This window comes from Macaca fascicularis, chromosome 8, assembly GCF_037993035.2.
Source record: "Macaca fascicularis isolate 582-1 chromosome 8, T2T-MFA8v1.1".
Lineage (NCBI taxonomy): Eukaryota > Metazoa > Chordata > Mammalia > Primates > Cercopithecidae > Macaca > Macaca fascicularis.
The window spans coordinates 154,217,283-154,232,502 of NC_088382.1; the positions used below are offsets into that span (position 1 = coordinate 154,217,283).

Genomic DNA, 15,220 nt, shown 5'->3' on the forward strand with positions numbered 1-15,220 from the left:
AGAAGGGCAGGCCTGCGCACTGGGAGGCCGTTGTGGCAGCGGAGCAGAGAAGTGCAAGGTGAGAGGCCTGGGGGCCGGCTATCCTGACCCCTGTGGGTCAGGTTTCGTGGTGGCTGTTGGGGTGGGCCAGCACTGAGCCTGGCCTTTGGGCTCGGCAGGCCTGTGGAGGTGGGTCTCTGACGACCTATCCCGGCTCATTTCCTACTCTCTCCTCCAATCGGGAACAAGAGGGCCAGAGAACTCAGGTCACCCCTAGCCTGGGGTGTGTCCCAAGGGCAACCCCCAGCTGGTGCCTGATGAAAGGGCAGCCACGGTGTGAGCTGTCCTAGGGCCCAGGGCTGGACTGCCTGGCTCCAGCCCCCTCCCCCAGCTCCTCGCAGTGCTCATCAGGGACCAAGGTCCAGCTACAGAGCTCTCGCAGCCTCTGGGCCATAGGTGCCAGCCCTGGAGAGGCCAGATGGAACCCAGAGCCTGAACACCCCTCCCCTCCCCCCAGCACCCCCTGGATTCCTGAGGCCTGGCTCAGTTACTAAGGAGACAGGTCCGCTGGCCCAAGCAAAGATGCGGGTGCCACGAGGGCTAGGCCTTGGCCAAGCCCTGCTGGGGTAAATCCCAGCAGCCCAGGCTCCAGTCTCACCTCGGGGGTCCCTCCTTTCCAGCTCTGCCAGCCCCTCAGGGCTGCTGGGCACTCCCTTCACCTCCTGAACACCCTAGGCGCTCAGCCCCCGGCCCCACATCTAGTCCCTCAGAGCTGTCCGGACCGGGACTGACGTCTGTACCTACCCCCCATGTGGGTCTCCTGCTCTCCCTTCATGGGGACACTGGGCAGGCACCGGGCCTTGCCCCAAGCCCCGCCTGCTGCCTCGCCCACTGTCTCTGCCTCCCTGGAGCAGAGCTGTTCCCAGACGGGTGGGGCGGGGCCCAACTGTCCCCAGCTCCTTCAGCCCTTTCTGTCTCCCCCAGTGGGGCCAGCTGCGGTGAAGAGGGTGCCCTCTTGCCTGGCGTCCCCTCTGCTACGGCTGCCTCCTCCCAGCCGTGGCCCACTGAGCCAGACCCAGCTGTCCCCACTCCCACTTCTGGTCCTGCCACCTCCTGAGCCGCCTTCCCACCTGGTCTGGGTAGAGTCATGGCCTCGAGCACAGGTGACCAGAGCCAGGCAGTGAGGAACGGACTGAGGACGAAGGTGCTGACGCTGCACAGCATGAATCCGCGTGTGCGGCAAGTGGAGTACGCAGTGCGTGGCCCCATAGTGCAGCGAGCCTTGGAGCTGGAGCAGGAGCTGCGCCAGGTATGGCCCAGTCCCCTCGCTGCCCTCCAGGTCACACTGGGGTGGCCGAGTTGGCCCCAGTCCCACTGGCTCACGGCACAAGGGCTGAGGAGTTAGGTAGGGCACGGTCTCCCTGCCTGCTCCCCTCCCCTCCCAGGGTGTGAAGAAGCCTTTCACCGAGGTCATCCGTGCCAACATCGGGGACGCACAGGCTATGGGGCAGAGGCCCATCACCTTCCTGCGCCAGGTGAGGCTCGTGCCCACTGCACCCCTCCACCCCCCGCCCGTGTGCCCTGACCTCAGCACTCCGTCCTCCCAGGTCCTGGCTCTCTGTGTCAACCCCGATCTTCTGACCAGCCCCAGCTTCCCTGACGATGCCAAGAAGAGGGCGGAGCGCATCCTGCAGGCGTGTGGGGGCCACAGCCTGGGTGAGAGCCAGGGCCAGGAGGAGGCAGAGGGCGGCCCTGCCGCTGGGGGAGGGAGGTCCCCTGGGAGGGCTGAGAACTTCACCTGTAACTCCCATCCTGTCCTGCCCGAGTCCAGGGGCCTACAGCGTCAGCTCTGGCATCCAGCTGATCCGGGAGGACGTGGCGCAGTACATCGAGAGGCGCGACGGAGGTATCCCTGCGGACCCCAACAATGTCTTCCTGTCCACAGGGGCCAGCGACGCCATCGTGGTAGGCTGGGCATGCGCAGGAAGACATTCCTGACACTGCAGAGGGGGTGCCCAGGGTGGGGGACAGGTGCAGCCCCAGGCCCTGCCAACCCTGCCTTCCCCTTCCTTCTTGCAGACGGTGCTGAAGCTGCTGGTGGCCGGCGAGGGCCACACACGCACAGGTGTGCTCATTCCTATCCCCCAGTACCCACTCTACTCGGCCACACTGGCAGAGCTGGGCGCAGTGCAGGTGGATTACTACCTGGACGAGGAACGCGCCTGGGCGTTGGACGTGTCCGAGCTTCACCGTGCACTGTGTCAGGCGCGTGGCCACTGCCACCCTCGTGCGCTGTGTGTCATCAACCCTGGCAACCCCACCGGTGCGTTCCCGCCGCCCCGCCCCACTCCTCCCGCACCCTTGTGCGCCCTGGCAGTGCCGGGTCTGCCGTCCCCCGGCTGCCCAGTGGAGGGCAGTGCGCCCCCTTGGCTCACCCAGCCCTGCTGCCTCCCCCACACCCCAGGGCAGGTGCAGACCCGCGAGTGCATCGAGGCTGTGATCCGCTTCGCCTTCGAAGAGCGGCTCTTTCTGCTGGCGGACGAGGTGCGTGGCGCAGGGGAGCGGGAAGCCGGGCAACAGCCAGCCCCCATGACGCCTTGCGCCCTTCCAGGTGTACCAGGACAACGTGTACGCCGCGGGCTCCCAGTTCCACTCATTCAAGAAGGTGCTCATGGAGATGGGGCCGCCCTATGCCGGGCAGCAGGAGCTCGCCTCCTTCCACTCCACCTCCAAGGGCTACATGGGCGAGTGCGTGCAGGCGAGGCGGGTGGGGGCTCGCGGGCTATGGCCTGGCCCTCCTCGCCCAGTGGGCCAACTCCTCTGCACCTGGCCTGGACGCGCCCCTCACCTGGCAGGTGCGGGTTCCGCGGCGGCTATGTGGAGGTGGTGAACATGGACGCTGCAGTGCAGCAGCAGATGCTGAAGCTGATGAGTGTGCGGCTGTGCCCGCCGGTGCCAGGCCAGGCCCTGCTGGACCTGGTGGTCAGCCCGCCCGCGCCCACTGACCCCTCCTTCGCGCAGTTCCAGGCTGTGAGTTGGGGGCAGGAGGGGGTCCAGGTGACCTAATCGGGGGTGGGGGATGCTGAGTGCTGTGCCCTCATGGGCCCTCCCTCCCTCCCTCCGTGGCCACAGGAGAGGCAGGCAGTGCTGGCGGAGCTGGCGGCCAAAGCCAAGCTCACTGAGCAGGTCTTCAACGAGGCTCCCGGCATCAGCTGCAACCCAGTGCAGGGCGCCATGTACTCCTTCCCGCGTGTGCAGCTGCCCCCGCGGGCGGTGGAGCGTGCTCAGGTCAGGCGGGGGCGGGGCTGCAGGGTGGGCAGTGGTGGCCAGGCATCTCTCCCTGATGACTGCCTGTTCACAGGAGCTGGGCCTGGCCCCCGACATGTTCTTCTGCCTGCGCCTCCTGGAGGAGACCGGCATCTGCGTGGTGCCTGGGAGCGGCTTTGGGCAGCGGGAAGGCACCTACCACTTCCGGTGAGGCCCGGCCCTCACTGCCTGTCCCGCCACCCTGGCCCTTCACTCACTGTCAACTCCTTTCAGGATGACCATTCTGCCCCCCTTGGAGAAACTGCGGCTGCTGCTGGAGAAGCTGAGCAGATTTCATGCCAAATTCACCCTCGAGTACTCCTGAGCCCAGCCGGCGCCAGGCTGGGCGCCCCGGACTGTGTGCTCAGGGGCCCTGGGGGCTCTGGAGCCCACTGTACTTGCTCTTGCTGCCTGGCGGGCGGGGGTGGGGGCTGGGCCCCTGCCTCTCTGCAGGTCCCTAATAAAGCTGTGTGGCAGTCTGACTCCAGGGAGGAAGCGCTGGCAGCTGCGTGGTCTGCTCCCACTTGCCTACCCTTCTTGCAAGCCTGAGTCCCTTCAGAGAAAGGGCCTTCCACGACCAGCACCCACTTGTTCCTCCTGAAGACCCGGTGCCCACTATGGGCTGGGTCTTCCCCGTGGCCTCTTGCTGTGGGGCAGAGCCTGTCACGATCACACAGAAATGGGCTGAGAGTCCGGAGTGTGAGGAAAGCACAGGCCCACACCCCTTTGTGGAAGCCCCCAGAGCTGTTGGGGTGGAGATGGGGCTTGACAAAGAATCTAGGGAACCAGGGGCCCAGTTGGCCACCCAAAGAAACAGCCTTTCCTGAAGAAGGCACAGAAAGCTGTCTCCTTCCTGGCTCCCTTCCCTGTGAGGTCCACGTCTTCCCTGTGAGGTCCAGGTCTTCCCTGTGAGGTCCACATCTTCCCTGGGGCAGGGAGAAATACTAAACCAGCATGGCGCTGGCTGGTCGGAGTGACTGACAGGGAGGAAGTCTTGGTTCTCTTACCCGAGGTAGTAGGGGTGGGGCCACTGTCTGGGGGGCCAGAGAGACCACCTTTGGTGTGTGTGGTGCAGTCCTTCAGCTGGGTGGAGTGGGAGGCAGAGGGAGAGGATGAGGGAGTGTCCCAGGGGAGGGCTGGGGCTGGGCTGAGGGGGGTGGACAGTGATGTGTCCTGGCCTGGGGAGCATGGCTGAGCACCTACTACATGCAGACACTGCTGCGGGTCACTCCATCTGCCCAGATGGTCTTCTGAACTAGGCATGATAACCCCCATTTGATAGACAAGGAAACCTGGAAACAAAAACCTGCTGAGCTGACAAGCCCCTCAGAGGCCACAGCAGCCAGGGAAGTGCATTGGGTCCAGTGCCCTCAAGTCCGCCAAGGACGGGACTGGCTTTAGAGACTCGCAGACTTGGAAATCGGACTGCCAAGGCATCTGGTTTTGTTCGCTCCGGAGATGGTTCTTAACCACAAGCCACACTTCACAGCCTCATCTGGGCCTCAGGAGCCCCTGAGGGCACAGCTCCGGACAGGAGACACAGCAGGTGGGCCCCTCCCTCGGCAGGGCGGGCTCGAATCAGGCAGGGCGCTCCTAGCCTTGTCACCGGACACTGAAGGGCATCAAGGGCAGTGGCAGGCCGTGCCCTTCTGAGCTAAGCTGGGTTCTGACCTTTCACACTACCCTCCTAACTTCCATGGGTCTGTCACTGCCTTAGGGAGGGGCTGAAGCCAGACACAGCAAGGTTGGGGTCCGACGACAGAACCCTTAAGAAACGGACGCCTTCACGGGGGCGGCTGGAGAAGCGGGGGCCGGGCACCGCAGCAACCAGGCTGCAGGTCAGACACCAGGAAGGAAGCAGGCCTGGCGCGGATCCGAGACTCCTGGGAGAGACTAGGGCTGGCCGTGGGCGCAGGCCGATCCTTACATTCGAGGCCGGCCCTGCTCTGTAGCTTCCCTTTCCGGGCCTCTCACCAGCGCAGGACTTCGCTGGGAGCGCGCACGTGGCGGGGCGGCCGCGGGCACTAGCCCGGACTGGTCACCCGGGGCGCCAGCGAGCTGACGCTCTGGCCCGCTCCGGTCTCTGTGGCTCGCGCGACCTTCCGGCCCTGGAGTCGGTGGCCGCGGGGCTCCAGCGACACCGTGTGGCCCGTCTCCGCTGTGTGGCTCTAGGCGGCCGAGAAACTGCTGAGAGTCCGGCCCGGCCGACGGTGAGGGCCCCGGGAGGCAGCGGCCCAGCCCCGTTTACCTGCGACCGCGCAGAGCATGATGGGAGCCGCGGGGGGGGGGGGAGAGTGATCCCGCCCCCTTACCTGCGGTCTCGCAGAGCATGCTGGGAGCCGCGGGAGGCAGTGACCCCGCCCCCTTTCCTGAGGCCGCGCAGAGCATGCCGGGAGCTGGTGTCCAGCCCGCTCGCCTCTGTTTGGACCCGATTTCGGTCCTTCTGGGGTGTTAATGCTCCTGAAGTCCAATCGCACGTGTGCAGACCCCAGCCTGTACGACGCTGACTCCGCCCGGTCCCAGAACCAAAGCCATGCTGGGGTGTGGCCTCTGACCCAACGCGGAGAGGACCTCGCTTTGCGGGACCCCACCTGGAACCCGACCTCCCGGCCTCGCAGTCGATCGGAGCCGCCATGCATGGGAAGTTGCTGCCGCTGGCCGGCCTCTACCTGGTGCAAGGCCTGCCCTACGGGCTCCAGTCCGGCCTCCTGCCCGTGCTGCTGCGCGCCGGCGGCCTCTCCCTGACGCGCGTGGGGCTGGCCAAGGTTCTCTACACTCCGTGGCTGCTCAAGCTGGCGTGGGCCCCGCTGGTGGACGCGCAGGGCTCGGTGAGGGCCTGGCTGACGCGCAGCACGGCAGGCTTGGGCCTGGTGTGTGGGCTCCTTGCCGGGCTGCCCCCGCCTGGAGCTGGCCAGGCCGGGCTGCCCGCCGCAGTGGCGGGGTTGCTGCTGTTGCTGAACCTGGGTGCCGCTGTGCAGGATGTGGCCCTGGACGCGCTGGCTGTGCAGCTGCTGGAGCCGGCCGAGCTGGGGCCGGGCAACACCGTGCAGGTGGTCGCCTACAAGCTGGGGGCCGCGCTAGCCGGAGGCGCGCTGCTGGCGCTGCAGCCCACTCTCTCGTGGCCGCAACTCTTTCTGCTCCTGGCTGCCACCTACTGGCTGGCCGCGGCCCTGGCCTGGGCTGCACCAGCCCTGCGGCGGCTCCCACAGCCGGCCCCGTCCAAGCAGCGTCCCCACACCGCGCACCTCCTGCGGGACGTGCTGGCTGTGCCGGGGACCCTGTGGACGGCAGGCTTTGTGCTCACCTACAAGCTAGGTGAGTGAGGCCTCGAGGCGCAGGCAACAGCAGAGGTGGGGCTTCCGGGACAGCTCCAAGTGTGTCCCCAGTGCTTGCAACCCATTACAGGGCCACTCTCTTTTTGGGTATGACCTGCAGGACTTGGCCCCGACATCCGGGGCTCTGCAGCTGGACCTTGCTGTCTTGTCCTCCCCCAGCTCTAGCCACATCCCTGAGCTCTCTCGGGCTGCCCCACTTCTCCCCCCAGCACCTGCAACTCTGGAACACTGAGGAGAGCAGGGCAGGACTGAGGCCCCAGGTGGGGAGAAGGGAGGTGGGGGCAGATATGGAACCTCTTGTGCTCATACCCCCTCTCCACAACCCAAGGTGAGCAGGGCGCCAGCAGCCTGTTTCCTCTTCTCCTGCTGGACCATGGTGTTTCTGCCCCTGAGCTGGGACTGTGGAATGGTGTGGGTGCTGTGGTCTGCTCCATCGCTGGCTCCTCCCTGGGTGGGACCTTGCTGGCCAAGCACTGGTGAGCCCTCCCCAGTGTGCCCTGCCCACCCACTTGTACCCAAGCTGCCCCCAATTCCTATACTGCCCAATTTCCCACCCCCACCCCAGGGAACTGCTGCCTCTGTTGAGGTCAGTGCTGCGGCTCCGCTTCGGGGGCCTAGCCTGCCAGACTGCCTTGGTCTTCCACCTGGACACCCTGGGGGCCAGCATGGGCCCTGGCACAATCTTGAGAGGTGAGAGGCTGGCTTTGAGGAGGGAGGAAAAGGGGCCAAGAGCCTGGGGCATTGCTGACCTCTGCCCTCCCAGGGTCAGCCTTGCTGAGCCTATGTCTGCAGCACTTCTTGGGAGGCCTGGTCACCACAGTCACCTTCACTGGGATGATGCGTTGCAGCCAGCTGGCCCCCAGGGCCCTGCAGGTGAGGACACATTGCAGGGACACAGAGGGACTGCAGGGCTGGGGCTGTGTGGGCCTTACTCTGACCCTGACCCCCACCCCCTCAGGCCACACACTACAGCCTTCTGGCCACTCTGGAACTACTGGGGAAGCTGCTGCTGGGCGCTCTGGCTGGAGGCCTGGCCGATGGGCTGGGGCCACATCCCTGCTTCTTCCTCCTGCTCATCCTCTCTGCCTTGCCCGTTCTGTACCTGGGCCTGGCACCCAGCACCTTTCTCTGAGCTGGGTGGCTGGACTGGTCAATAAAGCCACGTGTGCCTAGAATATGTGATGCGCTCGTCCCCAGGTTGTGGGGGCTGCCTCATTGGCCAGGAGGGCCCATAAAAACAATGTGAGCACTTTATATTCTGCATTTTGGAGTCTCCTCGTCCTCACACCCGGTAACAGGTTTTGCCCAGGGCCTCAGTCACTGCCCTAGCTGCTGACAACCCCAGCTCTACCCAACATCCCCCAACGCAGTGCAATCAGTAGGCCACCCGCAGGAGCTCTTCTGTGGCCAGGCGCACCAGGGCGTGGAAGCTCAGATTCAGGTATTTTCTCCAGAAGCGCCGGTCCTGCCCGTACACCTGGGCTGGGTAGCAGGGGCTTCCTACGGTGGAGTCAAGACACAGCCATGAGCCCCAGCCCCAGCCTGCATGGGAGGCGTCCCAGGCCTCACCTGCCCCAGCCCCAGCTCCAGCCTGCATTGGGTGGAGCCTTGTAGGCCTCACCGATGCCATGGAAGATGCGGGCCACAGCCCTGCCCGAGAACTTCTCCTTTGGCCTCAGGGACAGAAACTGGCGGATGTCGCAGCGGACCTGGTCCTCCCAATCCTGGAGCTGTGTGGACAGGCACATCAGGCTTGCTCTGAGCTACCGTGGCACTGCATCCACACAGCAAGCCCCATGCAGCCCAAGGAACGTGCAACCCTGATGAGCTTCCTGGCCTTACTGTACTCACTCTGGCCTGCCCTGGCTCAGGGCCCTGCGTGTCCTCCATGTCTCCCGGCCCCTGTGCTTCCTCTTCCACTTCCTCAAAGTAGCGGCCGAGCAGGTCCTTGAGCCTGGTGCTGCGCTCCTCATCCTGCTGCTCCAGGCAGGGCCCACAGCTGGGGAAGGCTATGCTGTGGGGAGGAGCCCGTCAGAGCTGATCACTGCAGGAGGGTGGATGGTCCCAGGCCCTGCCCGCCTCCTCCCAACCTGTGAAAGGCCTGAAAGGTTCTGCGCAGACAGGCCAGGGCCTGGCGCTCCCGGGCCCGCACACGGCCATAGAGGAAGTCACAGATCTGGTCCTTCTCCTCAGCGGTCAGGTCTCCTGGGCTGCGAAGGTGGAAGGCCAGCTCCCTGAACTCCACAAGCACCCCTGTCCTGCGCCGCACACCTGCCGGAAAGCATGTCAGATGCAGGCAGGCAGCATCCAGGGCTGGGTGGGGTGGGGCGGGGCGCACCTGTCCTGGGTTCATGGTCCCACTGCAGCTGGCAGAGAGCCCGCCGTACAGAGGCCAGCTCCCAGCCCATGGAGTCCACCAGCTTGACCATATCAAACTCCACAGAGCTGCTGCCTTGCCCTGGGTCCTCAGGCAGCCGCTGGGCCAAGCACACAGCCAAAGGGGGACACCTGTGCCCAGGGAAAAGGAAACATGTGGCCAGCAGCCCTGATTCTCCAACCTTGTCTCCAACTCAGGGCAGGGCGTGCTCACCTGTGGGCCAGGGCCTGGAGCTGGGCAGAGCCCCCAGGGCAGCTCAGACGGCAATGGATATAGGTGGTTGCCAGCAGCTCCAGCCAGTGGCGTGGGTGCAGCTCCAGGTAGCACAGCAAAGTCTCGATGGCTGTGGGCAGAGCAGGGCTCAGGGGATGTGGGCACAGCCCATCCACACCCATGGCTTACCCCCAGGTTCCTCACCCTCCTCTGGCATGTCCAGAGCCTGCACGGTAAGCTGTACTGGGAGTGCCCGCTCATGGCCCACACAGGTCCTTCTGGGTCCTAGGGCTGCCTGGTGGACACCAAGCTGCTCAGCCTCTTGAGAGGAATACTTGGGCACAGGTTTTTCTCCACCCATGGTCCCTTCCTGCTCTGGGGACGGCCTGGTGCAGGTGCAGGCTGGGAACACGCGCTGCACCAGCCTCTTCACGGCCAGGAAGTCTGTGCCGTTGGCGTGCACATGTCTGCGGAGCTCTCGCAGGTCTTCGCCCTGCGGGACGACTATCATGAGGGTGGGGTGGGGCACTGGGGGCTTGAGCACTGGCAGTTGGGGGGGTGCCAACCTGGGGCTGCAGGAAGAGGTGGCAGTGGGCAGGCTGCCCATCACGCCCGGCCCGGCCCACAGCCTGCACGTAGCTCTCGAAGCTTGGGGGCAGCCCCAGATGCAGCACAGCCCGCACATCTGGCCGGTCCAGCCCCATCCCAAAGGCCACCGTGGCCACAACCACCCGCAACTGGCCCTGCATGAAGGCCCGCTGTACCCGCTGCCGTTCCCGGCCGCACATGCCCGCGTGGTAGGCCTCGGCCGTGGTTTTGGGGGCACGACCTTTGGGGAAGACAGGCAGATAATCAGTGGGAGGGGCCATGTGTGCCCAAGGTGGGTTCACCGGGACCCCAGCCCTGTCTGTGCCTCACCTCCAGGCCCCGGGCCCTGGGCTGCATGCAGGCAGGTTCTGAGAAGCGCAGCGATCCGCTCCGTGTCTTCGCGCCGGTTGCAGTAAATGATAATGGAATCCAGGTTTCGAAAACGTTTGCCTTGCAGCAGTGTCAACAGTGCCTGACAAGGAGTGGTCGGCATGGGCAGTGAGGGGTGAGCATGGGCCGTGGGGGGTAAGGAGAGTTGGTGTGGGCCGTGGGGGGTGAGGAGAGGTCGGCGTGGGCCGTGGGGGGTGAGGAGAGATCGGCGTGGGCCGTGGTGGGTGAGGAGAGATCAGTGTGGGCCGTGGGGGGTGAGGAGAGTCGGCGTGGGCCGTGGGGGGTGAGGAGAGTCGGCGTGGGCCGTGGGGGGTGAGGAGAGATCAGTGTGGGCCGTGGGGGGTGAGGAGAGTCGGTGTGGGCCGTGGGGGGTGAGGAGAGATCGGTGTGGGCCGTGGGGGGTGAGGAGAGTCGGCGTGGGCCGTGGGGGGTGAGGAGAGATCGGCGTGGGCCGTGGGGGGTGAGGAGAGTCGGCGTGGGCCGTGGGGGGTGAGGAGAGATCGGCGTGGGCCGTGGGGGGTGAGGAGAGATCGGCGTGGGCCGTGGGGGGTGAGGAGAGGTCGGCGTGGGCCGTGGGGGGTGAGGAGAGTCGGTGTGGGCCGTGGGGGGTGAGGAGAGTCGGTGTGGGCCGTGGGGGGTGAGGAGAGATCGGTGTAGGCCGTGGGGGATGAGGAGAGTCGGCGTGGGCCGTGGGGGATGAGGAGAGTCGGCGTGGGCCGTGGGGGGTGAGGAGAGGTCGGCGTGGGCCGTGGGGGGTGAGGAGAGTCGGCGTGGGTCGTGGGGGGTGAGGAGAGATCGGCGTGGGCCGTGGGGGATGAGGAGAGTCGGCGTGGGCCGTGGGGGGTGAGGAGAGGTCGGCGTGGGCCGTGGGGGGTGAGGAGAGGTCGGCGTGGGCCGTGGGGGGTGAGGAGAGGTCGGCGTGGGCCGTGGTGGGTGAGGAGAGGTCGGCGTGGGCCGTGGGGGGTGAGGAGAGGTCGGCGTGGGCCGTGGGGGGTGAGGAGCCGTCAGCGTGGGCAGTCGGGAGCCAGGGCCCTGCAGGGTCCCCAGAGCTCACACTCCCACCTGGTCTGTGTCCCTGTCCATGGACACGGAAAGGTGCAGGTTGGCGGGAACTGGGGCTGGCCCATGGAGGCCAGGCTCTTCATTCACAGCCAGGTGCTGTGCCACGTCACTGGCAGTGCGGCGTGTGGCTGTGGCTGTGAGACCCAGGAAGCAGTGCACGCCCATGCGCTCCCGAAGCACCTGCACCAGAGGCGGTGGTGGCGTGAGGCCATCCAGCCCATTCTGGCCCTAGCCGCCCACCCCAGTTCACATATGGCTCACCCTGCAGACGCGCAGGTAGCAGGGCCGGAAGTTGTGGGACCACTGGGAGAGGCAGTGGACCTCATCAATGCAGGCAAAAGCAACTGGAGGCAGCTGCGTGGCTGGAGAGAGGCCTCCTGCCCCCACCAGTGCCTCGGGTGTCAGCATCAGCACGTGTACCTGGGCTGCCCGAACCTGAAGGCAGCAAGATCAGAGGCACAGCCCAGGCACTGCCTCCCTCACCCCTAGGCCCATGAGGCCCCCACCTTCTGCAGGACAGACTCCCGTTGCTTCCTGGTCATGCCCGAGTGTATGCAAGCTGCCTTGAGACACGGTGGCAGGCCAGACACCTGCAAATGCAGGAGCAACGGCCGTCATAGGCCAGCCCGGCCCTGGCCCTTCCCCAGGTCATCCCAGAGCTGCTGCCATGTCCATCCTAGGCCCTCAGGGGAGAGGAAAACCAGGTCCTGGGTCCTAGGGCCAAGGGTTTAGAGCCACCTGTGGGCCTTGGCCCAGGAGCCCTGGAGCAGACAGACTCTGGGGAGGGCTCCCTTCCCAGCACAGCTCCTGTAGGGGTGGCCGTGGTGCCTGTGGAGCTGGGCTGCCTTTGACCTACTGCCAGGACTGGGACTGAGGCCACAGACACCTTGAAGCTCCCATGGGAGGGGGCGGTTAGGGGAGAAGCAGCAGTTGCCCTTGGGAGTCACAAGTGCTGGTTCTTGGCTGTGTACATGTGCCCAGGGCCCTGTGTGCACACCTGGTCATCCATGAGTGACAGCAGGGGAGAGATGACCAATGTGAGGCAGGGGCTGCGCCGGGCATAGAGCAGCGCCGGGAGCTGGTAGCACAGGGACTTGCCGGCACCTGTAGGCAGCACCAGCAGCGTGGAGATGCCTGTGTGGGGCGCGAGTCAGCAGCGGGGTTCTGCAGCCTGGCCTCAGCCCGGCCTCAGCCCCGGCAGCCACGCTCACCAGACAGGATCCGCATGACTGCACGCTCCTGCCCAGGACGGAAGGCTTGGTGTCCCAGCTGCTCCAGGGCCTGGAACACCTCAGCCGGCGTCTCTGCAGACACAGGTGTTGACCACCATGACTTAAGTCACACCAACCCCTCGGTAAAGGCTCTGGGCCAGCAGCTGACTGCTTACCTGCCAGCTGCCCTGAGGGCCCCAAGGAGTAGAGTGGCAGCATGGTGGAGGCCAGGCCGGGCACCCCAGGCACAGGTTGTGGTGCAGGAACCAGCGGCTCAGGGCCAGCAGGGTCTGTGTCTTCCTCACTTACTGGGGCAGGCAAGAGAAGGTGGAATGGGAGCTCCAAGCAAAACAACCATTGGCCACAACCTTCTCTTCCCCCAAAGGGGTTGGCAGCAGGCAGTGCCCTTCTTCTGTGCTACTTCTTTTAAAGCATAAAAGGTTGATACCCATCCTCATCCTTGCCACCCTGCTTTGGGGGAGCCAGAGTAGGGCCTGGACCAGGGGCACCTGGAAGGTCTTTTGCTTGGAACAGAAGTGTCGCCCAAAAGAGTACCGTGCCCTCTCCACAGTGGTGGCCAGACCCACCCTCCAGGGCAGATGTCTCACCTGGCTGAGGACACTGGGGTGCCCAGTGATCAAACTGTTCATTCAGGAAACAAGACTCCTTGATCGTGACTGTGGCACCACCACCCCCAAAACACTCCCCTTTCTTCCGCCACTTCTGCTTCCATGCCTGAAGGGTGCCCACATAGGAGGGTCACTGGGTGGGACATGCAGGGGTGCTGAGGGGAGGGAAAGGGAGGGCCTGTCCCAGTCCATCGCCGTCTCACCTGCTTGCGGAGGAGCCTGCCACGGAGTGCCCGGCCCTGCACGTAGCGTTTCTGCTTCATGTTGAGCCGTACGTAATTGCCCCTGTCATGGCGGGCCAGCCTAGAGATGTGCAGATGGGCTGTGCCCTCAGCCTTACCCGCCCTAGCTTGACTGGAGGTGCTGAATCTGTGGTACCTGGGGGTCGACAAACTGCTGCAGGGCTGAGGTGGCTGTGCCTGTACAGGTTCCCCTGGAGGGTCTTCCTCAAGTGCGACAGCCCCAGCCCCCTCCGATGGGGGTCCAGCCTGGCTGCTCTGCTGCTGGACCTGTGCGGGGCTCCCCCAGAGCTCCTTGTTCCGTCTCTGCTTCTTGCCTCGACTGCTGCTGGGCTGGGGGCTCCCTGCACGGATGCTGACTTCTTGGAGGGCTGAAGCCTCTGGGTCTGGGGAGCCAGCACCAGGACCAAGGACAGCTGACTCACCCGGGATCAGAAGCTGTGATTCCTCTGAGCCTAGGCCAGGCCTGCAGGCTTTGGGGGCCCCCAGAAAGTCTGGGATCTCACTGTGACATCGCTGTAACCAGTCAAGATCTAGGGAGGCCAGCTGCTGGCTCAGGCATGCCTGCAGGTGCTGCAGCTGGCCCGGCCTTGGCTGGGGCCCAGGGGGCTGTGGAGGCTCATCACTGACTTTTTCTGCAAAGGTGGGGACAGGCCTTGTGCCTGGGGGATTTGGGGTGGGCGTCTTGGATGAGGATCTTCCTAGAGGCCAGGGTCTGCGGCCTGGGGCTGGTCCGGCCTGGGAAGGGAACAGAATGGCAGCAGAAACTCAGGCCCCTGGGCTTCTGTAGACTCTGAAACCTGCCTGAGTTCCCACCTTCAATGGTAAGACAGGCTAATTAGCACAAGGCTGGCCTAGAAAGGGAGTCAAGGGCGAAGGCCCCGAGAAACTCCGTGGAGACTCGTGCCCTGGTTGGCACAGGAGCCTGTGCCTGTCTGTGTGGAAAGAGTGACAAGAAACAACCCCGGGCCAGAAGCACCTCTGGACCTAGTGTGGACTCACTGCTTGCTAACTCCTCACCTGCAGGGTGCCTTTCAGGTTGGCCTTGAGCCGCTGCCCGTAGTCCGGCACCGACCCCTGGCAGCTCCGCCCTGGCGTATGTTGTGGACTGTGGGTTGCAGCCCGATTCAGGTGGGGCCCCCAGCAGTGGGACTCTGGTGCCTGCAGGAGACAGTAGGGGCGCAGGCCAGAAAAAGGCTGGTGTGGAAGCAGAGGCGCTCCCACCCACCCCCTCACACCTGGAGCGAGGCCCGGCCCGTCTTCACTTTGCTCAGTCCCCCTCCCAAGTTCTGTGCCCCACGGAGGCCTGGCCGCGACTCCGTGGCTCCTGCCACTCCGCCAAACAGGAAAGTGGGAGGAGGCTGGGGTGGCGGGGCCTGGATACCTCTTCGACGGCCACGGGGAGCAACTCGGAGCTGCGGGGCCCGCCGCCGGCCTGGCCCACGGTCCGCTTGAGAGTACGATACTCCCGGTAGAGCGCTGCGTGGGCGGGCGGGAGGCGGGGTCAGGGTGGAGCCTGGGCCCCCGCCGACCTGGCGTCCTCCCGCCTCCGTCGACCCGGGACCCCGCCACCCCGCCGCGCGCTCACCGCGGGTCTCCTGCGGCGCCGCCTCCACGTCATCCTGTAAAGGGAACGCGTCAGCCGCGGGCCGCGCCCTCAGCCCCTCGGCCCCAGGGCATCCCGTACCTGGCTCGGCCGCCGCCCGCGCTCCCGCCGGAACGCGCGTTCCCACGCTTGCAGCCGCTCGCGCACATCCCGCAGCCGCTCCATGGCGGGCCCGCCAGGTCTCCGAGCAGTCCAGCGGCCGCCCAGCGAATCTCCCGCGCCGCAGACGATGGGGCCAACAGCCAATGCGGGCGCGCGGCAGGCCGGGGGCGGGGCCACCGCGAC

General features: G+C 65.6%; 3 protein-coding genes across 17 annotated transcripts; 2 read left to right on the top strand and 1 right to left on the bottom strand.

The window, feature by feature from the left end:
- Positions 1–6,389, top strand: GPT (glutamic--pyruvic transaminase). 7 transcript variants are annotated; one of them, XR_012416829.1, is made up of 12 exons: positions 1–58; positions 1,123–1,288; positions 1,425–1,514; positions 1,587–1,695; positions 1,811–1,944; positions 2,059–2,302; positions 2,444–2,523; positions 2,591–2,644; positions 2,835–3,009; positions 3,112–3,267; positions 3,341–3,453; positions 3,520–3,780. XR_012416829.1 is itself a non-coding variant. In XM_073999836.1 (12 exons), the coding sequence occupies exons 2-12, from the start codon at positions 1,127–1,129 to the stop codon at positions 3,608–3,610; spliced, it is 1,491 nt and encodes a 496-aa protein (XP_073855937.1). In that variant the 5' UTR covers positions 1–58; positions 964–1,126; the 3' UTR covers positions 3,611–3,780. The 7 variants fall into 7 exon arrangements, 6 of the variants coding, with proteins under 6 accessions (XP_073855937.1, XP_073855938.1, XP_045255346.2 ...); XM_073999836.1 differs by having other exon boundaries at positions 964–1,288; positions 2,591–2,727; XM_073999837.1 differs by having other exon boundaries at positions 2,591–2,727.
- Positions 5,667–7,874, top strand: MFSD3 (major facilitator superfamily domain containing 3). Its single transcript, XM_005564390.4, has 5 exons — positions 5,667–6,600; positions 6,949–7,096; positions 7,186–7,310; positions 7,384–7,493; positions 7,579–7,874. The coding sequence occupies exons 1-5, from the start codon at positions 5,919–5,921 to the stop codon at positions 7,750–7,752; spliced, it is 1,239 nt and encodes a 412-aa protein (XP_005564447.3). The 5' UTR covers positions 5,667–5,918; the 3' UTR covers positions 7,753–7,874.
- Positions 7,858–15,175, bottom strand: RECQL4 (RecQ like helicase 4). 9 transcript variants are annotated; one of them, XM_065519879.2, is made up of 21 exons: positions 15,017–15,175; positions 14,918–14,951; positions 14,714–14,808; positions 14,350–14,490; positions 13,294–14,067; positions 13,070–13,196; positions 12,638–12,769; positions 12,462–12,554; positions 12,248–12,384; positions 11,757–11,840; positions 11,512–11,685; positions 11,251–11,430; positions 10,129–10,270; positions 9,975–10,039; positions 9,415–9,703; positions 9,211–9,340; positions 8,959–9,128; positions 8,711–8,891; positions 8,472–8,634; positions 8,242–8,350; positions 7,858–8,120 (listed from the first exon to the last, which is right to left on the bottom strand). In XM_065519879.2, exons 1-21 carry the CDS (start codon positions 15,098–15,100, stop codon positions 7,996–7,998), a joined length of 3,429 nt encoding a protein of 1,142 aa, XP_065375951.1. In that variant the 5' UTR covers positions 15,101–15,175; the 3' UTR covers positions 7,858–7,995. The 9 variants fall into 9 exon arrangements, 6 of the variants coding, with proteins under 6 accessions (XP_065375951.1, XP_005564444.3, XP_065375950.1 ...); XM_005564387.5 differs by having other exon boundaries at positions 9,777–10,039; XR_012416827.1 differs by having other exon boundaries at positions 8,711–9,128; positions 9,777–10,039; positions 12,638–12,765.
- Positions 15,176–15,220: the final 45 nt, after the last annotated feature.